Source organism: Gymnogyps californianus, chromosome 2, assembly GCF_018139145.2.
Source record: "Gymnogyps californianus isolate 813 chromosome 2, ASM1813914v2, whole genome shotgun sequence".
Lineage (NCBI taxonomy): Eukaryota > Metazoa > Chordata > Aves > Accipitriformes > Cathartidae > Gymnogyps > Gymnogyps californianus.
The window spans coordinates 78438465-78465569 of NC_059472.1; the positions used below are offsets into that span (position 1 = coordinate 78438465).

Below are 27105 nucleotides of genomic sequence, written 5' to 3' on the forward strand. Positions count from 1 at the left end.
TTTATTGTTATTAGTACATTCAGTGATATATGAATTTATTCAGTTGTTCTCAGCCAAAATGTCATAACTAAACCAAACTAAAACTACTATAATAAAACTTTGAAACCAGTAAAATCCCAAAATACTGTCATGAAGTATCAGAATTTCAAATCTAAGAGACGGCAACTGTGCTTTCCCTCTGATCCACCACTATGCTCTGAGGATAAGAGAGAGCAGGAACTCCTGTAGCTCATGCTACTCAATGGCGCTCATGTAGCTGTGCTTTAAACTCCTAATTAAGGCACATCGGCCAAGTGTCCCTATGTGCAAAAGAATAAAAGAGAAGGCAACAAGAAAGAAAACGAAATAAAAATGAAGAAAAAGTTGTCTTTTCCTATAGTAATAACTGAAGAGATGTGTAATATTGTGAACTAGGACAGAATTCCTTACGTTTGGTTATTATTATTTTCAGGCAAACAAATCTTTTAGTTATTAAATTCCTGTAATTTTTGTAAATTTGCAGAATTTACCATTCAAACCATGCTCCTCTTCATCATCTACTTCTCTTCATAATGTAAATGTCTCGCAAGCCCCCAAGGATAACAAAACCCTAATATGTCTGATTATAGATTCCTTTCTTTTCATATTGACCATGTATTAGTAACTCAAAGAAAACAGAAATGTCAGTGAGTATTCACAGATCCTTTCCATAGTTATTGAGGCTGTTCAGTGCTTGCCAGCTCAACTGTATTCACCACATCTCTGAGCCATAAAAAAGGAGCTGAGGCACAGGGCCAAAGCATAATTTGCTAGTGCAAGACAATAGTGCAAATTCTCCTGCCCCTCAAAGCAGTTTGGCCACATGGGAACTGAGTACTGGGAACAGGCCTTACCCTACACCGACTCCCAAACTCTTTCTGCAGATTATTTGGGAGAGTGCTAGTTAGTCGAAGGCAAAATTGTATGAGAGATCATTCTAAAACTTGTACAATACAGACAAATCATATTCCTGGGCCTGGGTACCATTTCTGGCAATTTTCTGGCACTGTTCAATTTACTATTATATATTCAGCCTTCAAATACTATGCACAAAAAGTAATCTGCCCAGTGACTGCTATCAATCTGCACATCAGTGGACCATTTACTTTGCTACAAGCTGTGGGAAAAATTTCAGTTTCTCTCTCCCCTGCAGGCTCAAGAAAGATTTAATAGTAGCTGCTGAAGGCAGACTCTAGATGGCTTCAGTATTTTTTTAAAGTTCTGGGATCCTGCAGCACATTTAACCATAAATTACTGGCTATTAATATATTAATAAGTATGTTTAAAACGATGCTGCAAGACACTTAACCAGACAAGAGAGCCTTGTACACTTGGTGATTGCTCCATGTGCTTTTTCATTGTGTCGGTCCTTCAGAGCACTTGTATCTTTCAGGATGACACAGAGCCCAGACTAATTGATTTAGAAGCATAAAGTCCTATTGACTTTCAGCATGACTTAAGCACTGCTCTGTATATTTCTCTATCACTCATCTTTCTCAGCAGTTTACATCATAAGGAGTTGATCCTGTCTGCTATAAGCAGAACAGGGAGCAAAGCAGAACCTGAGCCTGCACTAGCAGGATGGTTTCTTTATGGCTGCCATCGCACCCCTTCCCACTAACCAGAATATTTCTGAAAGGCTAATGACTGGACTGGACTGGACTGTAACTACATAGTTCTGTGCCAGCAGGGAGCAGGTGAAGCTGTCCTTACCCCGCGGGAGCTCAGGTAAATCTTAGAAAGCACCAAATTCTTCTTTGTTGCATTTTTATTTCTAGTACTATGGCCCTTACTTTCAGGTTGAGGTCAGAACAAAATTTCCTCACATTCCTTAGCCCTTCTGTCTGCACCTCACTTATTTACATGGGCAAGAATGAACTATGCAGAGTCCCTGTTTTTATCATTGATGCTCACACCGGCAAGAAGGGCCTGACATGTTTACTTCTACTCAGTCCCTGCAACTCTATCTACAACCTAGTCCATGTGAGGAGGTTATAGTCAATAGCACAATGAGATCTGCACCTACACCAACCTTTCTCATAAATATCTGCAAGGGCTGTGTGATCAAAGCCTAACAGGGACATTTTAGAAACTCAGATAGCTAGAGCAAGAATGACTTTATATAGCTGTCCTAAATATAAGCACCTAGGAAATGAAATCCAGTCCCTAGCACAGCAGTTAACAAGAAGGATGAAAATTGATCCAACCATGGTTTCTCTTCCTGGCTGCCCTCCTCTGTGCCCCTACTGTGGGGTCTGCCAGGTTTGTACGCGTGGGCCTGGAGCAAAGGCTCCTCACCCATGTATTGTTTGTCTCCCCCTTCTTGATGAGGTCTCATGAATGTCAACCTAATAGATGTTCATGTTTACCCACCAATTTAACTTCCTGTGACTTTCATTAAAAATGGAGAGAATTCAGTTTCATCAGTATGCATAAAATTTATTCCCTTTCTCCAAAGTTATAATCAGGTCTAATTTATGGAAAAGCCTTATTCTGCAATCATTTTTTACTCTCTCATGTCTTAAAGAAAAAAAAATAATCAATTACATCTACCGCTTGCAATGTTTTCCCTTCAGATTTATCTGACATCTGACTTAGCCCCTTACATTTCTTCTCAATTACTGGCAAACAGTAGTTCTGTAGCTGAGGAACTTTGTGATTCCTTGCAGGTATCATACACCTGAATACTTCATTCAAGCTCTACATCTTTATTCAAATTTGCTTTGCACTAAAAAGAAAAATGAAACTTGTCTGCGAAGAAAGTTATTAGATATATTAGGACACCCCTTCTTGCTTCAGAAAGGCCCACCACACTTTATACCAACTGATCTTCAAAAATATTTTCAAATTCAGAGACAGCAGAAGAAGGAATAATTTTTATATAAAGCACAATTTCAAGTTATGCCTTACAACTTCATGTATTTCAGTCTTGGGTATTGGCTATCTCATAAACAACAAAGGCCTCTACATCAAACTTATGTTTGCATAACTATGTGTTTTACTGGTTGCAACAATTTCCTTCAAAAAAATATACAGTGTAGTAGCTGCAGAGCTAATTAAAAATACCACTTCTGAAAACCTTTAACTTATTTTAACTTTGAAAAAATCCAACAAAATTCAAGTAGCATTTAATTTAAGAATCAACAGCAAGGGATGAACAACAAATCTGGCCCCGTTTTATAGATAATCTGGACCCATTTAATGAATGTACTTCAGTTACTACAGTATGGTAATACAATCAGATATCTTAAAGCTTGTGAGCAGAGCTGTTAGCTATTACCACACCACTCACCTGCTTCAAAGGAAGCTGAAGGCAGTGTCTCATGGAGGGATTCCCTTTGCAAGGGAAGAAGGAACCAATGAGGAGGTGCTACTTTCTAGCTTGCTTCACCTACTGCATGCATCCCTGGGGAGGCTTGCACATGTTAGTACAACAGTCTCCTAAATCTTTGATCTAATGCATTACTGTCAACCTTCAAAATTTTTCACAGATGAACAGTGCAGCCACATGAAACAAAATTGTTTATAATTTTATTATTCAAGAAAAGCAAGGCGTTATAATTGCGGTTCGGGAACTAATGAATTGGAGCACGCACTAGGGCTGTGAAAATACGGAGAAGATTTGGGCCACAATTTTATAATTCTCTGCCAACTGTTGGTTCTCTGCGGATTCCCTTCCACGTCTCTCTCACACTGCTTGGTGTAGAAAACATGGCCACCCTTCACTGATCATGCCTCTAAGCTCAGAAACAAGCATATAATCTCTTCCCCTGATTTCCTCAGATGCTTACACTGCCAGACAGAGAAGCTACACAATGAGTATCTAAAGCTATTTTCCTCCTCCTTGGATGCAGCAAGAAAATTTCACCAGAATGTGCTGGCTTGTTTTGCCCAAGTGCCTCTTTCAGAACCTTGATGGCTCAATGGGCATTCATCCAGATTGAAGCAGGGATCCCCAAGAGAAATTACCTTTGGATCTGCCCCACCAGCAGGAGAGCTGGAGGCCTGAATGCCTCAGGGGGCTGCCTGAGGCATTCCAGTTGCCAGGCAATCCTACTGTTCCAGTTAGCCATAAAACTGCAGAGAAGTTCACCTTCTCTGAGCAGCCAGAACACTCACAGAGCTGCTAGGTTTGTGGGATATCTGCCAAAACATATTACTTAGGTTCAATTCAAGATGGAAGCATATTTTTCAAGAAACTGTGTCCTCCTGAAAGGGAAGCCCTGTCTTCTGCACAGATCTACTGCTTAGATTCTGATGCAGAGAATGGACAGTGGCTGCCAAAAGGCTTACAAAGCCTAGGGAAAGCACTGCAATTATAAGATTGGACAAAATACTCATATTAAAAAAACATATCCATGATTCAGGGAGCACAGTTTTAAGATAGATATATATAGACATAGATAAATACACATACACATGTATGTTTTACTATAGTAATCTACATATGTAATATGTATATTGCCATAGTAATCCTTCAGGTCCACACTTGAATAAATGCCAAAAGCTCCCAGTCTTCAATAATAAAATACGCAGCACTGTTATACATAATGAATACAATTAAAGATGTATGAAAGCTTATTTCTAAATTTACTTGTTGATACTGGAAAGAACTGAGTCTTTCAGTCATTATCCTTCTTTGTCTCTATTGTTTCTTACCATGAATTCTTTCCTCCTATTCCAATTGCACTTTCTTTTCATGTGTTCTCCTATATCCTTCCCCTTTCTTTTTCCACAAAGCCTCTGCAAAGCTCAAAAGCCTTTGAATTTGGATGTCTGTTTTATGAAGGGTGAGAGGTGACTGAAACCAAGATTTTTTTTTTCCCCAAATGTCTAAGATACAACAATGATTTATAACCCAAAGTAGTTTCTTGAAAACATATATTCTACTTGTAATCCTTTTCATAGAATCATAAAACAACTTTCAGTGAAGGAGAAGCTCAAGATTCCAAGAACAATCTTTATGGCCTACTTGAGTTAGCATCTAGTTTGGTGATCAGTGCTGAACCTTATTTGCTGGAGGCTCTACACTCGAAAGCTAGCACAGATTTAATGCCAGCAACCACTGTGAAGAAAATGATATTTTGAGTTTAAATAAAGACTAGGCCAGATTTCTTATGTCTTGCCAGATTTCTTATGTCTTTTTCTCTTATAAGTTTACTTATTAAAATTATATTTTTATAATCAAAGTCTCTCAAGTGAAAAAAGACATAGCTGTTAATACTGTTGATGATAAACTGACCGACATCACATGGGAATCTTATTCAAATCCACTTACATTATAAAGGTAAATTTGAGCTGTAGTTTATTCAAAACCCAAAACAAACCCCAAACCCACCAACTAAAAAAAAAAAACCAAACCAACTATTGCAGGATATAGCCGTGAAGATGAGTTATTTTATTTTCATATACTTCTCTCATTTCATTTGACTTACCTGGACAAGGCAAAATGTTGCATTCCTGGTACTCTAGAGATGGGCCGAGGCAAGGAAGTCCCCCGTACTTGGGCTCAGGATTGCTGCAGACCCGTTTGCGATTCCGTATACCTCTGCTACAGTCACGACTGCACTGAGACCATGGAGACCAGGGTGACCAGGCACCATTGATGGTATGAGCAGAGTATCGTCCAGAACGCAAGAAATCCCCTGACAATCCTAGTAAAATAAGGATTGAAGAAAACAATACTGAATTAAAACAGTATCTCACCCCAAAACAACCTTTTCCTCTTCAAATTTACTCCTAGGCTTCTAATAGTAATATGACCAGGAGGGTCTTGTCCTTTAGTCTCACAATCCAAACCCTAGTTTCATCTCAAGAATCCCTTCCATAATAGAAATTTCATAATTGCTTGCACAGAACTACAGTGAAGACTTGGATCCAACTCTTTAGTTAAAGCTTTACAGCTGCATTGACTGAACTGAACTCAACTCACTCCACCTGAGGATGATAAAAATTCTCTCTCTCTTGCACAGGAATTGTGATCAGAAAATTTCCAAATATATTACATAGGCATTATTGCCTCTGTTTCAGAGGCACAGAAGACAGGACTGAGCTGCCTGTGACCACTCATCAAGCCAGCTCCCCTGGTCCTACTGCAGGGCTCTGCTCACTTGATCTACCCAGCCTGCCTCCACTAGTGCTTGCTGTGCCCACAGGCTCACGAGTGTCCTAGAAAGCAATGCACTGCACTTATCCTAACCATAGTCAAACTTTAGATAGTGTACAGCAGTAACTCCACGAAGTCTAGTGAGACTGCCCTTTTGTGAAGAGCAATGTTTCGCCACTTTAAAAAAGTTTATTTTCCACTGAGTTGAAGTGTTCTAAACCACATAAAAGCTATGGAAATCAGCCTTTTGGAGACACACAGAATAGAATACTTCCTAGTTAAAATAACCATCTGGCAAGTGGAAAACATCTTTTCTAAGTGAGTTTAGTACTGAGAAAAGGCATTAGATTAAACAGCGATGGAGACTGAAGTCAACTACTTATCATACAACCAATATGCCTGGATGGAGCCCCGGGTGAAGTTCTAATAATCTGCAGTTAATTTGAGTATCTTTGTCATTTTCAGGCTTGGTGCTGCATGGAAAGAGACTCCCTCAACTGTACTCAGCACAATACTGAACTCACTCTTGAGCTGTAGCACTACCTCTAAGCATCACTACTAAGCATCTCCAGCAACACTACTGGGATTTCCTACTGTTGCCAAAGCAGTTCACCTTCCCCAGTGCTAGCATCACTGGAAACTCTATGATCGATGGACCACTAACTGCTGCTTTTATTACAAGCACTTATTTAAGTAGTTGTGATGAGAGAAGGTCCCGTGAATGGTACTTAAAACAGCAGAGGATGTGGCTGCCTGCCTACGCTAGAGCGTCGGTATCGCTAATGTAAGTACAGATGAATGGTATCATCAACAGTGGAGAAATGCAGGGGATTGTCTGCAGCTTAAACTGCAGCACAAACTTTTATTCTTAAGAAATTGTTTTATGCCCTACGCACAAGCACAGGCACTGTGGGAGAATCAAATGGAGCTAAAGAAACAGAAGATGTACTGAATCACGTACTGAAAACAGCTACAAGTAATACTGTGAAGAGTCTGCCGAACAGGAGTCCGGGTCTGAACAGGACCAGTACTCTGGATAACCAGAACGGAGGAGCTCCTCATATGCGGTGTCCAGTACTGAAACAACTACGCCCTATTTCTACCTGTGGTTATGGCATTAGTAATACTGCTTAAGTTCTGCCCTGAGAAGTACATTCACAGTCATCCCAAAGTAGATGAGGCTTTGCATATTTTTATTCAACACTTGATAACAACTGGCAATACTGGAATGATGATGCAGCGACACAGAAATACTTGCTATAAGAAACTGTCGAAATTAGTAAGAAAACAGCAGAACAGCAATATAAAAATGACTAAAAATGGGTAAAACCTTCCAGTGATTATAGAGAGTAACTATTTCTCTCCTGCTGAGCCAGATTCTATTACACAGATATTAAAAGCAGCATTTCAAGAAACATGACATACATTCAAATCCAAAAAGGGAGCAAGTACAGAGAAACAGTATGGAAATTATGAATACAGGTCCACTTTCCAGCTCTGTAAGAGCCTTTTTTTGCAATTTTGTATCACTGTGGTCATGGAATGCCCAGCTTACGCATGCAGCGAGCTGAGAGACCAAAATAATAGTATTTTTTTATACCAGAAATTCAAATCAAGTTTTTTTTAGTTATTAAATTAACAGCAATGCAAACAATGGAAAAAGTGTTAATCAGACCAGATTGCCAGTCATTTTCTTCATAAAACAGTGTGTATCACTTCATACCAATACTAGGATGTTCTGAAGACATTTTTGCACGACAGGTGTAGCTTTTTCAGTCCTAAGGAAAATGTGTGACCTTATTTGCTATTATGATATTAGATTTCTTGTGATTTAAATTCGGGAGTGGGAAGAGGAATCTTCTAAGGGAAAGCTCTCAGGTACTTTAGCTCTGAAACAGAAGAATATTCTAAAGAATCTTTTCAGTGTGGAGTTTGGTCTGCAGCAAGTATTCCTCTGTGTTTTCTTCTTTCCAAAGCATTAAAAAATTTATTACAAGGAGCAGTCTTTTCACAGTTTTACAGCAATTCATACAGTGTTCATAGAGGGGCTTTTAGAATTTTCTTTTCAGACAGAAACTGCACAGTAAAAAATTAACATTATGACACTAATGACATTAAAAATAAGATCTGTTTACATTCTGGAAATACAGTACTATATATTCCTTGAACAACCTTATAGCCTTCTACAATGAGGTGACTAGGTTCACGGATGAGGGGAGAACAGTGGATGTTACTTATCTCAACTTTAGTAAGGGTTTTGACACTGACTCCCGTAACTTCCTGATAGACAAGTCAACAAAGTACGGACTAGATAAGTGGACAGTGCAATGGATTGAAAACTGGCTGAACAACTGGGCCCAGGGGGTTGTGATCAGTCATACAAAGTCCAGCTGCAGAAAAGTCACTAGTGATGTATGCCAGGGGTCAGCACTGGGTCCAATCCTGTTTAGCACCGTCATTAATGATCTGGACAAGTTTGCTGATGACACAAAACTGGGAAGAGTGGCTGATACACCAGAGGGTTGTGTCGCACTTCGACTAGGCAGAGAGGAACCTCATGGAGTTCAACAAAGTGAAATGCAGTCTTGCATCTGGGGAGGAACAACTTCATGCAACAGTAGTTTGAGGCCAACCATCCAGAAAGCAGCTCTGCAGAGAAGGATCTTGGGGTCCTGGTGGACAGCAAGCTGACTGTGAGCCAGCAATGTGCCCTTGTGGCAAAGAAGGCCAACAGCTTCCTGGGCTGCACTGGGAAGAGCCTTGCCAGTAGGTCAAGGGAGGTGATCCTTCCCTTCTACTCAGCACTGGTGAGATCCCATCTGGAGTGCTGGGCCCAGTTCTGGGCTCCCCAGTACAAGAAAGATATGGACTTACTGAACCAAATCCAGGGCAGGACCAAAGGATGATTAAGGGCCTGGAGCATCTTTCATATAAGAAGAGGCTGAGAGAGCTGGGACTGTTCAACCTGGAGAAGAGAAGGCTCAGGGGGATCTCATCAATGTGTATAAATACCTGATGGGGGGAATAAAGAAGAGGGATCCAGGCTGTTCTCAGTAGTACCCACCAACAGGACAAGAGGCAATGGGCACAAATTAAAACACACAAAATTCCATCTGAACACAAAAAACCACCTTTTTACTGTAAGTGTGGTGAAAAACTGGAACAGGTTGCCCTTAGAGGTTGTGTAGTCTCCATCTGTGAAGATATTCAAAACTCGACTTTACAAGGTCCTGAGCAACCAGTACTAGGTGACTCTGATCGAGCAGGGGGATTGGACTAGATGATCTCAAGAGGTCCCTTCCAACCTAAACAATTCAGTGATATTTAAGTACAATGGGGAAAAAAAAAAAAAAAGTAGAAATAGTTAACTCTCAACACCTGCTTTACTTTTACCTGGACTCTTATGAAAAGTAAACATGATCCATTTCCTCTATTAAGGAGGAGATTTGACTGATTATTCAAGACATGACTTTTTTCCTATTATTCTTGCATAGTCATACTTTCCCCACCTAAAATCTCATTTGCTGATTGTATTCAGAAGTTACTTGCAACTTCTTGTAAAAGGAGAACATTGTGAACAGATGGATGATAAATCTGTTTTATAGATTATTCTAAGGACCTTTCTTGAGTATCCTAAGAGTTTAGGACTCTGCAGATGTGGGGAGAGAAACTAAGCAGGTGGTCCTCTCTTTCAGATACATTAAGAAAGAGAGTAAGAAAGATTATCTCTTTCAGAAGATGGCAAGGCACAGAATGCCTGCCTCTCTGAACACGAAACTCTACAGAGCATCTTTGGCAGTGACAGAAAACTCACTCTGTGTAAGTATCCCATCAATGCAGCCTCTGCATTTCTACAAAAACTGTAAGTATCTCCTTCCTGGACAACGCAAAAAAAAGTGTGACCTGAACAAAATGATTGGATATAAACATAGCAGCAGGTACAATACAAAATAGATAGATACTAGAGAAGAAATCTGAGAGAAAAGAAGACATAGTTACATAGTTGAAAGTTAAAGTAATGAGACAGCATTCTGTAACAAACCCCTTCAGTTTCAGGACCTTGTGTTTCTGAGGCATTTTCACTGTATTACAACTCAGATCATGCAGGCTCTTTTAAATAAAAGTTGTTAAATATCCTATATAGCTAATACTTAATAAAGGCATCCCCTAACAAGTGTTTAGTATTAGAATATTGATACTTTCACATGCTATTTTGAAAAGCCAATATGGAGTATGAAACTGTAGGGTGAATTTGCCTAGCATAATACCAGCATGAGGACAATCCAATAAATCATGTGCACATCTACATACAGACACACAAATACGTGCTTATACATATGCATATATTATAAATACATACACGCATACACCCATATATACACATATATATAAATATACATATAAAAAAGAAGACTCATGGTCTAACTATTACATGTCTGCAGAGCTCTTGTAACTGTCCATGCAAAGACTCTGTTGCAAATGGAAAGTCCAACCACCCCTTTCTTTCTTTGGCCAACTGATGTGTAGTAACTTCTTAAGCTATGGAAAAAGGATGGAGAATAAGAATCATTGAGTCCTTCAGCTAAGAAGTCCTGTTTATTAATTGAAGTGATGGCAGGGATGGGGGGCAGGGGGGGTAATGCAAAACTAACCAAAAGATTACACTGTAGAATTTCTTCACAAAAAACTTCTTCAGAAAGTAAGTGGCTATACAGAACTGAGTCCTATTGGTATCACAGTTTACATCAAATTTGATAGGAGAAGGTATAAATATAAAAGCATTGTAATCTTTCAGATCAAGTGGCATGAAACTATGTAAACTCCTACTTTTCTCATTAAACTGTGGTTTTCTTGCTTGCTACCTCTGTTTGCGATTTGGGTCACGTTCTGATTGTTCCACATCCACCTCCAAGAACAGGGACCAGATTGTGCCACCCAACGGAAAACAACATTAAGCTTTCTGTATTTCTCAGCTTATTGCCCCCAAGATGAAAATACCTGGCTAAAACAGAATGCAAGGGCCAATGGCCTTGGCTTGGTAACAGCAAAAGTCTAGTTGCTAAAACAACACCTAAGCTCTCCTTATTTAAAGCCTATCTACAGAAATAGTTGTGAAATCTGCAAAAAGAATGATCAGTCATAGCATCATCAGTGAACTAATGAATAGTTTTCCCAAGACAGACAGAACAGCTGTGAATCAAATCCAGATCTGGCCTTTATGACAGGTTCATCATTCAAATGTTTTAAACTAAATCATTTTCAGAAAGCCTATGACTGACTTAAAGCCCTGTGAGTGACTAGAATGTATGAATTCTGCTTGCAGTTTACCAACAGACTTATTTTCAGTTGTTTAGAAGTCATACTCAATTAATAAACTGCTGCACACTGAGGCTAGAAAAGGGAATTTAAGTACTTAATCCCAGTACAATTTTAAACAGGCAGCTGTGCTTCCCTAAAGCAAAAATTTCCACAAGTAACAACAAGTACTGCAAAGACTTCAGTAAAAGCAATCACAGGGATTTTGTGGACAAAATAACCATCAACTTCTAAGACCAGGGAAGACAGAAGATATGAACTGACATCTAAACAGAAGACTACTGTCTCATTTTAAGTGCTTATGCTTTGTTCAATATGAGTAAAATTACACAGAAATTAGTACTGCTTCACTGCTAACTTACTTGTTCCATTATACTTAGCAAGCACGTATAACAGAAAAAAACTTTCTAAGTAAGTTACATAATTCTGATCTAAACCAAGATGATTTGATAATTTCTAAGTAATTTTAAAAGCTTTTTGGTTGAATTGAAATAGTCTTATAATTCCATAAGAAATTAATCCAGTTCAGAGACACGTTAACATGAAAGTCACCTGCCCTGAGTAGTACAGAGGAAAAAATCTGCCTTTGCAAAAGCCTACAGTGAGACTTTGATTGGCCTGATTCTTCTTGAAGGCTACAACATTCCCAGCTGAGTTCAATTAATTTGCCTTAAAAGCAATGCTCTAATAAAGCATGTATATTTCTAATAATTCTCTAGTCTAGCCTGTAGCTAAGGAATACAGCTCTAAATAAGAGAGAAGTAGCAGTGACACTTGATAAATTATATTGCTTGACTGATTTATGCCTTATGTCCTCCTGTTCAAACCTAACACAGAAAATTCAATTATCCAAGTAGTCTAGGTTCATGACCTTGGGAAAAGATGATCTGGAGCCAAAATTCAAGTATCCTGAATTATTTCTAAATGACAGCATGAAACACTGTTTAAAGTGCAGCAGGTAACAAGGATAAGCAAAGATTGTTTCACTGTTGTCACTTTCTGAAGATATTCCGCAAGTATTTGACAATATCATTGAAGCATAAAACTCATACCTTCAGGTCTATATACCTATAACTTATAAAAACCTTATAGACCTTCAAAACTTACTTAGTAAAAATTAAATGGTAAAATGCAATGACAAACATTAATGAAATGCAAAGATAACATATTTAAAAAAAACCAAACAGTATGCAGACGGAGGATGTTATGTTACCATGAGAACTTTGTTTCTTGTACCTAGCTCTTCTGTGTTTAAATATTTAATCCCAAAGTTCCACTGAAGACTTGTTGTTTGTCAATCAAACCTGAATTTGTCATCAGATTCAGTTCTAACTTCCACAATTCATTTTGTTCTTATCTCAGAATACCACAGTTTAGCTTCAATAAAACAGTATAAGAGATAACATCTCAATATGTACTCCTCCTGACTACAGGACATTACTGATTATCAGCACCTGTTTTATTCTGTACTAAATTCTGAATGCACTATAGATTTCCTGTGGGTAACACTAGGATTTAATCAATCTCTTCACAAGAGATCATGGCCACTAAAACAGTATTTCAGACAAAATTACATCCTGCCTTCAAAAATAACTATTGTTTTAAGTTTGGCATAGAGAAAGCAGTGACAACCGGGAATCTAAGTTCAGGTTTCCAGGTGCCTTTTTCTCCTTTAAGGAATTTGTGACTTTTCTTCAGATTTTATTTTCCCTTCCTACCTCCCCACCCTCAAAAAAAAAAAAATTTAAAAAAAGGAAAAAAGCAAATAAAAGACTCTTTCCGACTGTTTGACTGAAATTAGAAGGGTTGTCTTTGTTTAATTGTTTTCTGAAGGTATTTTGGGAGCTAACCTCATCTAACTTTGGCCATGTCAAATTCAAGTGTCTTGTCTAAGATTATCATTGCTGTTTCCTTTGTATACACCATGGAAAGAAAGTGGTACCTCTAGAGGGTGTTTTGTGCCCATTATATCAGATGCTTATCTTCATATGGATCCCTCATTCCTCAGGGGGGCTAGCTGTCTTTGCAGACTACAATGGAGTCTAGAGTTAAGTGAGATAAATTCAACCTGGAAAAATCAGGTAACCTCATACCTTGTGAAATTTTTATCCCTGGATTAAACACTCATGTTTTCAATACAATTCATAGTGCTTATATATCAGATAATCCTACAGAGAGTCAGCTAGTATGTTTAATGTAGATATTTAATACTTTTCATAAGCACACATTAAAGCCTGTGGTGATGCAATTTCTAGACTTTTAATGCTGCACTGTACATACATTTGCATTAAGATGTGCAACAATGTACACAATCTCTCTCAGTTTATTTGAAATAGCTGTCCCTTTCCTATCTGAGCACTATATGAAAACCCAGAGGCAGAGAACAAAATGTATTTTTCTTTCCTCTTAATCAAACTTCAAATCAGAAAAGCATGAATACAGTGTGCAGATGCTACTGCTTGGTTGACTGAGATAGAAATCTTACCACACTCAGGAGGAGTCTAGTGGGTTTCTGGCAAGAAGTTCTACCTCTAAGCTCAGACTGCAAAGAAAGTTTGCTTTGCTAGCATCTGACAGTGAAACATGACTCTGTTTAACATGGCATGACTATAGTTGCACAGTGGGAGATTATAGGCAATGAGAAAATTTCTAACAAATGGCTCTCTTCTGCAAAGAACAGAGAACTGATCTTTGCAGAACACATCTTTGGTAATGAGGTATGCCAAGCATGCTGTACCAGTATTAATCTTTCTATAAGAGCCAGCAAACTGCTACAGTTCAATATGGAGATAATGAAAAGAATGTTTCACAGTATCCAGGCTCTGGTCAGGTGGAAGTAAGTTATGATGTTTCCTTGCTATCTAGCCAGAAATTGTGAAGGTGTCTGCCAAAATTCATGATTTCCCATTCTCATGAGATCCTTCTGTTCCAAAAGCTATAGCTACACTACATGACTCTTATTCATGTATTTTCTTGCCATGAAATCAAGGAGCAGTAGAAGGGTGGTGTGTTGACTCAAATCCAAACCTGGGAGCAGGAAAGTGCTCCTGAATCCTGCAGTTTAGAGGCAGTCAGTAAGTTTCATCACATCAGCAAATCAAAACAGTGCCCTCCCGCAAATGTTCCACTCCATACTGTTCTGACATTCATAATCAGAAAACGCCTAAGCAAACAGGCTCAAAATAAAATGTAGCTAAAGGAGACATAACAGTAACTCTTTTCACCAGAAACATATTGGTTAATGCAGCCACTTGGAACACCAATTGGGTTTGATCTTTCATTACAGAATAATTAAAGACTCACTGGCCAAAAAGAGTCAAAGAATGAGCACGAATTAATGACAAAGTTATGAGGGCACTCACTAGGAAGAATGGACAGATGTATAATAGTTTCTGCCCTGTTGACTACTCAATATAAAGTATTTAAATATTCAGTAGTTTTGGGATTAGTCAGCAAAAATCCTTCTCCCAGATGAACATTTCAATTACTATGCAACAGGGTCACTTCCATACATTGGTCCAATTATTAATTATTCCCAAATGAAGCAAAGCAGCAGCTTCAGCAAGATGCAACAAATAAGCTACAACACCAGGAAATTCAGGAATCTGATGTTCAGAAGTGAAAGAAAAATCTTCAAGCTAATCGGGCAAAGAATGCACCTGAACCCACACCCTCGTCTCTTGCACTCTGCCTGAATGCTTTACTTAACAAAACGTAGGCACTGTTACTTCTGACTATATTCTGTAAGAAAAAGTCAGCTTATGCATCCAACTCCAGGAGAGGACTTATGATCATGACTTCAGAGCTGAGAAAGGTGTCTCCATGCTTCATTTTCTTGCAGCAATGTGATCCAGGACAAACTGGCTCTTGCACTGGTTTGTCCTACTAACCTGCTCTCTTAGTAGTGTGTTGGCTTTCGTATACTCCATTCTTAAGTGCTGACATCTCAGCTGTCAGACAAGAATATACCTAGATTCTTCTGTAGATCTACTGTTGTAGATCCGTAGTTGTTGTGATAACTCTCCTAATGCTGTACTATCTGGTGGGAAAAATATTCTCTTTCTCATTTAATCTCATGAAATTTTAAAAAGGTGTCATAAATGTCTAAGTGCTGGAAGACAGCAAAAAGCAGCACCACCACCCAAAAGTCTTATTTAGGACAAGAAAGGTAGGTCATACACCAGTCCTAGCAGAGCAAAATCCTTGCTAAATGCTAGTTTGAAACTTAATTTGGATGAAAACAGGAGAATAGCAGAAACACTCGTTATAAGAGGTGCTCCATGCCAAAATCTGCCTTGCTATCCAGACCCAAAAAATAAACATTGGAGACTGTAGATTACCTGAAATGGGAATGACATAGAGTGTGAAACTAAGTCTCATCTAGAGTACCATGGGTTTTGTTTTATTATTTCACGCAGTTCACTACTATGTATTTCTCTAAAAAATTACTAACATCCTGCCCCCTCCAAAGAGGCACAGATGTCAAGTGAATCAATGAAGGTTTTACACAGGATGAAGGGCATAGGGGAAGCTTCTGGCATCTTCTCACAGAAGCCACCCCTGCAGCGCCGCCCGCTACCAAAACCTTGCCACGTAAACCCAATACAGGCAGGAAATGCTTCACACTGATTTTCACAATAGTTAGTCTGTCTGAAAAAAATATTGAGAATTAGAAAGCCCAAGGACTCAGAAACCATTCTCTCTTTATGGCCTTAGATAAGCCAAATGCCTTCAGTTATACATTTTTTCAGCTAACCTGGGTGTTGTGAAGATACAAAAGGCTATGTAAGTGGAAAGCAGGTCTATAAATATTAAAATATAATAATTAAAAAACAGTATTTCCTTAGATTATATAACTAAAATATAATACTTCAAAAGAAACACTGATATATAATTAAAACTGGATAATTAATGAAATATATTAATAAAATTAAAGTGACTGTCAGAAGTTCTCCTCGTTTTTATTTTTTATATATATACACATAACACTTTTTCAAAACTGTGTATTACTGATAGGGAAAGAACAAAATTCTGGAATAAAATAATTCCAATTTAAAGTCATCTAAAGTTGAAAAGATTTTGAAGGAGTTCAGTTTTCCATCTCAGAAATAAACAGAACTTTAAATTGCTAGCAATAGCATAACATAAACTTTTATAACAGAAATTATACAGTTCATAAACTCCTTATTTAGTTAAATACCTGCAGGAATCTTACAGTTTTTACTTTAGAATTACTGAGCAAAAACTTCTTCTCAGCATCAATACTACATATTCTAGCTAAATATTTATCAAATACATTAATGTTGCACAAACTCTCCCCCAGTAAAAACCCGAGAGAGTATAAGGAGGTGACAGAATCCTCCAAGAACTGGGCTGCCATGTCATGGCTCACAGATTATTATAAAGAATATTAAAATAACCTGGCAAATCTCATAATCAGTGGTAAAAGACACTTGATTAGTCTGAATGATGAAGCTACGTCCAGAAGAAATACAAGCTAGATTCCCCGTTGTGATCACTAGGTCCTCCTTTTCATTATCAGTTCTGTTACGCAAAACACCAGCAAGCAAAAACTTCCTCTCTGTGCTGAAAATGGAACTGCAGACACCTTGCTAGCAGGAGGCATCGTGCAGCCACTTTAGCTTTGCTTACCATCTGTCGAGCATCCACTGGTGCCATCGCTGGAACAATAACGCATTTCAATCCTTTGCCTTCCCACCTCTAGCAAATTTGGGTCAGGCAAGCGCGCTTTGCAGGTGTATCGGAAACGTTGTTCATAGTGGCCACCGTTGTCTGAAATATTGACTGGGGTCCAAGGTGTCCAAGGAGTTGTCTTTTTTAACTCTGGACAGGCATTGGTGTTACAAGGCTGATATTCCTGAAAGAAAATGGTCATAATGAATATAATCATTAAATATGACTTTAAAAAAAACCCCACAAATCCTCAAAACAGACAAAAAGCCAACCAATAAAAAAGCCTCTGATATTTTTTCCAGCATTTCCAATAGCAGTGATCATCAATAAACTTTTAATTCCAATCTCAAACCGAAAGTGATTTTTTCTGCTTCTAGGTAAGCACAGTATCACACTGCTAAAAGCAATAATATACCAGTACAAATTAGATCTATTACATCCATAAAAACAGTAAGCTGAACACTATAAGTACCATGATAAAGTACATCCTTTATAAATTAATAGCCTCAAATAAGGTGCAGCTAAATATGTTAAAGCTTTTAATTAAGAGGAATTCTGATAAACTGCAAGTACAAGACACAAACCAGCAAATAATTCCTTGGTAAAATCTAGTAGCATATGAATAAGCAAACCACTGTCCATTTTGTATGTTGCTTATGTATTACAAGGGGACAACGGACAAAAAATGTTTTCTATTACAGAATCTGACTCCCTGAGGTGCATGTCACCCATAGCTCCAGCATTGCTAAACCTATCATCAGAAGCAAATTCCCTGTGGACTGACATGCACCAAAGGGAACAGACCACACCTAAGAAACACATGCAGAATTGCCAACATTCTCAAGCCCCACAATATACATCTTCTGACGAGTATCATCAAGATCTGTAGGTCCTGCCCATTCATTTCCCAGAGCACAATATGCTTCATCTGATGCAAGTGCTTTGTAAACTATATGGATGAAATTAAACAACCATTAAATATCAGAATGAATTCACACTGACAAATTATTAAAGACAAAAAGAAATAGGCATCAGTAGGACAATTTTTAAATGATGTCTCTACCTCTGACCTCTTAGAGAGATACTCAGTGGAGGGTACCTTCTGAAAAGGAGCCTACTAAAGTCTGTGATTCCACTAAATACTAAAAAATATGGACACAACAGAAATAATCGTTTTATCACATAGTACAACCTCCTTCTTCCATAACTCCTACCTCAGCTGATGCCACCGTGTTCCAACAAGCAATAGATTACCTGCTCCTCTTTTTCCCATGGTGATAACAGCCTTTTTATCTCATACTTTTCTCAGTCCACTACCTCTTCTCTCAGATGGTCTAACTTACTAACATATCCAATTAGGCTGAGAGCAATTGCTCTCAACCTATATTTTGGTTTAAAGGCTGTGTTGCTATTTCAGATCTAAAAGAAGCTTCTTTGTCTGAAAGCTTTTCTAATTTTTCCATCTATTAGAGTTGGAAAAAAAATTATTCCCCAGAAACCCCTGCCCCACTAACACAGCAAGGCACCGGAGAACCCAGCGCTATGTTTTAGACTCTCATGTTCTGAGGCCAGGTGGACTTGTGACAAACTTCCCGGTTTCATAGTTTTGTGGTACTTCAGGCAAGAAAGAGCTCTTAGCCCAAAGACTTCAGCTGGACTACTCCTGTTCACTCCTCAAGGCTGTGCAAAGTCCCTTCCCACCTTAAAACCTGGTGATCACCACAACGGTGACCACATGAGTCATCCTCAGGGACCATCTATGAAAGAGGATCTCTTTAGAGCACAGAGGACTGGATCAACCTTTCCGGGATCTGAGTTTCAGCCTTGACTGGTTTCTGGATCAGAAGACAGCAAAGAACAAGCAAACTATCTGGTCCTGTGTACAGCAGAGGAAGTAATTTCTTCATGACTCCTCTAGGCAACTGTTTAAATCACGTATGTTTTAGACTGAGGACAGAACGTCTATGACTGTTCTCCTCGCAGCACATAAACTGCAAAAAGGAAATCATAAAATTAAGAGATCCCAGCAACAGCCAGAACCACCCTGCTTGCTATCCCAACTGGCTATTCACCTCCAACGTGCAGTCCGCTCCAGCACCTGGATTACAGTACACCTTTTAGCAAGAGCACTTTGTCTTTCCCTCTTTTTTTTTTTTAAAGATGTCTAGCATTGATGAGTCTATCACCTCCCCACATCAGCTGTTCCATTATTTAGTAATCCTCAAAGCGAATAAATTGCAAGTTAATTCAAGGCTGCATTCTCCCCTTAATTTAATTTTCCAGTCACTGAATTTTGCTGCGCCTTTATCAACGATACTGAACGTGTTCCTTGTCCCAAACCTACAAACAAATTTTTCATGCCCAAGTACCCATAAATAATGATAAACTAAGCTGAACTTCTTAAAGCTACATAGGATTTAAAACCTGATCTCCAGGTCCTGTGCATCCCTATGTCTTCTTTTGTCCTATTTCCTTATTTTCCTCAAGACTGGACACCAAAATTTGACTTGGCACTCTAGAAGCAGTCTTATCAATACAGCATGCAGAGGCAATCATGACCCTGTTCCACTTGACAGTCTGACTTTAATACATACATTATTGCATTACTGCTTCTTCCTTCCACAGCATTGCACAAAGAGCTTAAGCAGACACAATTATCTTTGATAACCTGTCCTTCTCTAAATCACAGCTTTACAAGTACCTATAGTTTCCTATCCCACACAAGAGGCTGGTGTTTGGCAATATTAAAATACGTTTTATTAGCTTCTGCAATTACCTAGCATATTATTTACTACCTCAACAATCTCTGTCATGGTCAAGCTTTACTGAAGATGTCTTATATCACTGTCTAGACTGTTGATAAAAATGTTAAGTGCTATTGACCCAAGAACTGATTCCAGGCAGACCCTGCTAGACACATCCCAGTCATTTATATCTGTCCATTAACACCACATTTTTCAATCTGTCAGTGAGCCAGCTTTTAATTAATTTAACATTTGCCATATATTCTGTTTTCCAAATCAAAGTATTTTCTGTTGCAAAGGCAAATGCCTTGGAAAAATTCAGTGACAGTCTGGGAGAAGTGCTGTATCACGTTCAAACATCTTGAAACACAAGCTCTTTTCTAGTAGCATATAAGCAGGAATAATTCAATCAGTATAGCAGCTACTACAATTTTCATTTCAAGACAGTCACACTAGTCTAAAAGTTTCAGTTCCTCATTTGCTGTTGATTTTTGTATTGATATTTTTCAATCAAAAATAAAAGCTGCTAGAAATGTGAGGTCTTTCTTTACTGGACATGGTGTAGACAGGTGAGGGTCATGTAAAGCAGAATGTGTGAGATATGCAATGAACTCTGTCAAATAAAAACAGGCAATAGAGGAAGAAGTTAATTTAGTAGCAATGTATTGAATGTTGCTTTGCTTACACACATCTGAGATGAACACATCAGCTCACTCATTTCTAGAAAGATAGACTACCAGTAATCAGTGTGCTTCAGGATGTGTAGTCCCTTCACACACCCTAACAGAGGGTATACTCATATGTTGTTCCATGAGCCAGAAAAGAAAGATGTTCCCTAAGAGTATCTGTTGAGACCATTTGTTAGTTTTTCCTTTCTTCTTGCTTGGTGCATAGCTTACAAAAAAGTTTGTCTGCTGTCATGCCTGTCTGTTCAACCACTGGATAATACCCATGAAAGGCTCAGAATGGCAGGGGAAACTAAAGTACATGTAGTTTACCCAGAAAATATTTACAGCAGTGAATAATCTCTCTTTGAGAAAATTCAGAGGAAAATCCCAAGGATGGATGACACCATGAGGTTCTGGCACTAATAATAACCTGGCAGAGCCTGCTGGCTTCTCTCACAGACAGTGAGTGCTGCACTGCTCTATTAACTACCGCATCTGCCACAGAGGAATCGAAAATCACATGATGCTTGAAAGCATTGATGTGATCTGACACTACAGAACTCCAGTATAAGCAGAACAATGATCTTGCTCTGAATGGTCTCAGATTTGGAAGTAAGTAAGGGAGGGGAGAGAAAAGGTGCAATTCAGATCACACATGGGTACATTTAGTGCTGCTAGCATGAAGACATAGTCTGACTGGAAGGATTTGTCAGGGACTGGGAATATGGAAACTGCTACCTCTGCTTGGATTATCCTCCTCTTCTCACCCTGTCCAACGCTTGACCAATCTACTCAAGTAGGATTCCAGGAATATGGCCTCTCCAAAGCAATTCGACCAGCTAGAGTCATGGATACAATAATAAAGCAACCACATAGTGGAATAAAAGTCTCAGATGAAACACTGAGGTCTCATCTCAGCAAAACAGTGGTAAGAAAGAACTAGAAAAGCAGTGAAGCATTCTGTTTCAATAGGGCTGTTGAGAGGAACTGAGACAGTGGCTGCCAAACTCCACCTCATATGTATTTTAATGATGCAAAGGCACATCTATATCCTAGTTTATAGGCAATATTTTAGCTTCAGTTGACATCAATGGGAGTAGTTCTATTGATTCCAGTGGAACCAGGACTTTAGAGACGATTGCTGAGCACAGATGCAATCCTGTAGTGCTGTGAGGTAAGTGTAGGTAGGTTGTGTTCATAACAGGTTTTTAAAAATATTTTGATGGATAGAGGGAGGAAAATCATTTTACCTTATGCAAAAGGAACAGGTTTCTTCTGAAGTGAATGGATTTCTTTTTTGGCTGCAAATACTGACTGAGCACAACTTTTTGTTCCAGTTTTGTATATTTTAAACAAAAGAATTGGAAAAACTTCCACTGATGTAAAGGGGAACTTAAAAGGAATTAAATGTTGGATTTGGAACCATTTTCCCTAAAGGAGTTCAGGGCTTGTTGGGCAGGTCATCAGACTGGGACAGTTCGGTACTCAAATCCTTCCTATGTTCAACATAATTCATTTTATTTAGACAAGGAAAGTTCCTACTTTCATCATCTCTTCATAAAACCAGAGTGAAGAAAGCTACCACTTTCCTCATACTTCTCTACCAGCCATTTGCGTAATTCCGTGCTCAAAAGCTACATTTTATGTCAAATTAGTCAAACTTTTGTGAAGGAAATTGTTACAAAAAATTAAATCATTTAATGGTGAGTAGCTTAACTGAATATCTCAAAGGGACAGGGTTAGTAGGAGCACCTTCAGCTCCATCTCAGCAAGCAGAACGACTTGGTTGCATCAAGGAAGTGCAGTTTTTATTCTTAAGTACTGCTTCTCGGATGCTCACATTTACATTGGCACCTGAGAACCATTTAGAGTGATAAACATGTATTTCATATGCATGACAATTCCTAATAGTGTAATAGTTCATTTTAAAGCATGATATTTGTAATTAACTCATATTCAAAATGAAACTAGAAATGTCTAAGGAAGAAAAATCCTCTTTATTCTGACAGAGATTTTTAAAAAGTATAGAAAGAGGCATAGTAGTTAATTTGGATTCTTCCAAACCTAATCCATTTATGGACCTGCATTACAATTAACCACCCTACTCAAATGTACCTAGCAAATGAAATAATGAAATTGTTATGTGATACAGAACAGGACAAATTTGTCAAGATTTGTAAATTGGTTTTGGTTTGCTTTTTTTAAATAACTGAACACATCAAGAACTTAGTGTATTTTTGCACACTTCTCATGGAGAAATGAAAAGTAGTAAAACCACAGTAAATCCACAGCAGCAAGTCTGCCTGCTGACAGCTCAATTTGTACTAATCCTTCAAGCATCCCTGGTGTCATCCCAGTGCTACTGCTAGAGGAGCCCACTTCTATACCCCGTGTACAGAGCAGCCTGCTAACACAGCGCCCTTACTTGAATCTCCACACTCATTTAACACTTGCACGGTCAGACTATGAGCTCCCTGGAGGAGAAGCCATTTTGGACTGCCTCTTTGCAGGCCTTTGTATAATGGGATCCTGGTTCATCATTAAAGCTTTCAGGCAGCGGGATAACAACAGTAATGCTGTAACTACAACGATTTGGAGCCTAGCTTCCTGCTATGCTAGGCAGCAGATCTGCAGTCTGACAGTTTTAAACCCCTTAGCGAGTTGCAACTCAAGACCAGGGGACTGCAACCATGCCGTCCTTCCCAAACTGCTAAGGCAGGAATGGGTCCCAAGCTATAGTCACTATGCGAACTTGAACTCTAAAATGGAAAAAAAAAACCAAAAACATTCTCAGTGCCTGTATGTTCTTAATATTAGAAAACATCTCAAAACCAGTCAAAGAACTGACTAGTGGAATTTGCTGTCAGTTTTCAAACTAAGAATGAAGTATACTTAAAATGTAATGTGTTTCAGTGAAATAGATTTGCATTTTGGTTACAGATGTCTCTTCGGGCACTTGCCTGCATGTCCAATAACTATTCAGAATTCAGTGTCTTGAATAGGCTGAAACTGGAGACTGCATGTTTGTTTTTACTGGACACTCACCTCATTTCCAGAGATGTGTTTGTCATCCACAAGGAGAATTAATATTTTGTTTGGTCACCCAGTTCCTTTTTGAATATGGATTTACTTTGAAGTCTAGGCTTCTCTTACTAAGTTAACCATAGATTTTCTTTTGATTAACAATACCTTCTACATTTTGCCCACAATGACATAAGCCTCCTGTAAATTACCCTCTTCCTTTCACTCTTGGGGCACTGAAGATATTGAATGCACTGTTAACAGTTAGGAAACAAGGAATGCCTCTAAAAATATACGGCCTAAACAGAAAATTCTTCCTCTCGTTCCTCCTTCCCTTTTACTCTGCCCATGGTCTATGAAACATCTCACAAAATGGACGAGCTGTGGAATGTGCTCTAAAGGATCACATATTCAGCTACACGCAAGAACATAGCAAGCAGGTTTCCTGCGACTTAGGGTTTTTTAGGTAACAAATTTTACTTTCATGATTTTTACCACATTCATGCAATTATGTGCTTTTCTGCATTTGTGTACACCACTAATTCTAAGCGTCTAAGCAGTTTTGTCAGTCGTGTAATTATTAGGGACTTGCCATTACTTAGTCGTCAAAGATACTTAATTGCCAGTCCCAAACATTGATAAATAATAGTCCAGGTCCTCAAAATTATTATATTGGCTTAAAAGAACCCTGGACAGGGGGAGGGGGTCCATCTAGTAAAGGAAGCTGATTAAGTTGTTTATGCATTCAGAGTTACTAAGAGTGTGTCCCATCCTTCTACCAAAAATTACTGTTTTGCAGGTAAGTTACTGTTTAGGAGATAGGTGTTCGGGACTCATCTGCTCCAGTTCTTATTGCAAATGCCCCCTTATCTGTGGTTTTTTATGCAGCATTATGATCTGGCACAGCATAAACATGCCTCCTGTTCTAGCAGCTCCACTGTGGGGTGGGAACCTCCAGAAGTGGGGGGATGAGAAGCTGGGGACATCACCACTTGAACCCACTAAAATTTGATAAGCCCAGAGGTGCCTGTCAAAGGACTAAGGATTCAGTGTTCAAACAGAACACATAGGACCATAAATAATCAAGGCCATAAGGCTGAAGGGATTGTCCACTTATAAATGACTGCATGGATTTGCCAAATCTGACTCAAAAGTGATTTCAGTTAAGTAGGCACTATGTAGCCACGTAGTGAAGGCCTCAACTGCAGTAGGAAAGACATGACCTCCAAATCCGAGCAACAACATGACAAGTAGATGGTGAAATATAAACATCATTAAAGGTAAATGATGTGTTATTCATACATGAATCAAAATTAATCTTTTCAGCATTTAAATCAGCATTTAAAATTAGTGTGTAAACATCAGCTTTGAAATCTGTATTTATACATTTAATTATAAAGAGAGGAAATTCAAGTTTACCTTTAAAATTAAGAATGTACTAGTTGCAATTTGAAAAGACCGGGGAAAGAAATGTAGCTTCCCGTGAGCTGCGATTTTGCTTACCTGATCACTCAGTACTTCAGAAGTGGGGAAAAGGGGGTTGTTCAAAATTCCCTTTTTGGGGGTATGATCAGCTGATTGGAAACAAGGGAGTTGCTGCAGCTTAGTGAGTTACTCCTCAGCTAGGTCATGCTAACGATCTGTGCATGTGGCTTTATCATTACAAATGCAAATGCAAAAGAAGGCGGATTAAGTCAGACGGATAAGGGGTGATTTACTTTGCTGTAATAACTCAATTGTTTGCAATTAGCTTCACATACTCTTACTGAGAAGCTTAAAGTTTTTCACGTAGGCCCTATAATTCCTGACAAAAATCTTTTAAATTGCTGAAACAGTTATTATTAACTTAAAATGTATTTTTTTAAATTGCTGGAAATCATGGCTATCCAAGTATTTATTAACTGAGAGTAAGAATGTGAGAAGATAATCCAATAGTCTAAAAGGCATGAAAAGGCTGTCAACTCGTCAATTTTAGAGACTGCTGCTTTGTAACGACAGCAAATCTGTTATCACACATAAATTACCTTCATTTCTATTCTGCAGTGTAGGTTTTCCTTCATGTAGGCTTCTAGAAAAACAATGAGATTCTTTTGAGTACAACAAAACTATATTCTTGTTGTAAAATATGATCTTCAACAACAGATTTTTAAACACCAAAAGTGGAACTAAATCTTTGACAGATTCAGATTCTTATTCATTTATCCATAGTCATTTATTACATTGTCAGTGCAGCCTCATATTAAAATTAATCCTTTTATCAGCCTATAGATCATCATTAATCTTATTTTCTACAATTACACAATCTTTTAGGTTCAGCTGAACTTTCACATTTCAAGCTCAAAATCTGAGGGCAAAAATGCAACTACTAATCAGCAGTACATCAAAACAGACCTGAGAGTATGAAATTATTAACTGCTTGTGAAGTCATTTAGACAACAAGCACTCAATTGCAGCTTGTCTTGTTGGGGTTTTTTTTCCCCCTTTTAATTATAAAGAGCTATGAACTGTGTTTTATACAAAAATGGAAGGAAAATTTGAGAAAGCTAATGTTGGAAAGAGCTGAAGTATGGTTTTGCTTTGCAAATCTCATTATTTTAATATTCTTAATGTATTTTTCATTCCAAAGAATGACTTAAATGATACACAAATCACTGGGGGAAAAAATCCTATAATGTCACCACTCCTGAGAAAACACTCTAAATGTTAGAGCAGCTGCTAAACGACAAATGCATAAGTGATGGAAATGGTACAAATGGAATAGATGAGGAGCCGTCAACTTTAATTCAGAGTTGCCAGTCCAAACCCAGGAGCTGCAGTGAAAAGCAGAACTACTTGTTGAAATGCATTAAATTGTGCAAGTATTTTAATCCATTGAAAATAGATTTAGTCACACAAAGAAGATACGTGCAAAGATTTTGATCATCTGCACCTTCTGATGAAGTAGCAGAAAGGGTATGGTCTGCACTTCTGAAAATGAAGCCACTTAGTAGGGGATCTGAGTATGGATTTGGAAGCCTAATGAAGGTGGCAAAATATGGCTGCCAGAGATCTCTCCAGCACCGGATGGACCGCTGTCATCTCCAGAAACTCCAAATATTAGGAAGCTCCGATTATTTACAAGGAGGGAAGTCAAGAATGGTAAGTTAATGTGTATATGAACATTCACATCTTCCTAGCTCAAAGGCCACACTAGTCTTCTGTAAATAAGTGAAAGGGGAAAAACCAAACACAACCCCCACTCCCCAAATCCTTTTCAAGCAAAATTTTTCTCTTTCTAGATGTCAAGAGAGTGGACAGCACCTGTGGAAAATGGGTAGAGCAGGTAGGTTAAAAAAAAAATTGTTATGCTATAAACCTCTTTTTCAGGCCTTGATCCAGGCACACTGAAGCAAACAGTAGTATAACTGAACTTAAAATACACTTAAGTACAATCACACCACAGACATCTGCCTTTCCCCAGGGCAGAAGTTACAGCAGAGCTGACAGACGTGAATGTGTGCCCACACCTCAATCACTGCTGCTACAGTTGAATGTGTAA

At 38.5% G+C, this 27105-nt stretch overlaps 1 protein-coding gene across 1 annotated transcript in view; it reads right to left on the reverse strand.

The window, feature by feature from the left end:
* The window catches only part of SEMA5A (semaphorin 5A), a 261292-nt gene that overhangs the window by 22423 nt on the left and 211764 nt on the right, over nt 1-27105 (reverse strand). Inside the window, exons 16-17 of the mRNA XM_050891819.1 lie at nt 17093-17318; nt 5454-5672 (exon numbers count right to left, since the gene is read on the reverse strand). Of these exons, the coding sequence (XP_050747776.1) occupies nt 5454-5672; nt 17093-17318 (445 nt within the window). The remainder of the gene's footprint in view (nt 1-5453; nt 5673-17092; nt 17319-27105) is intronic.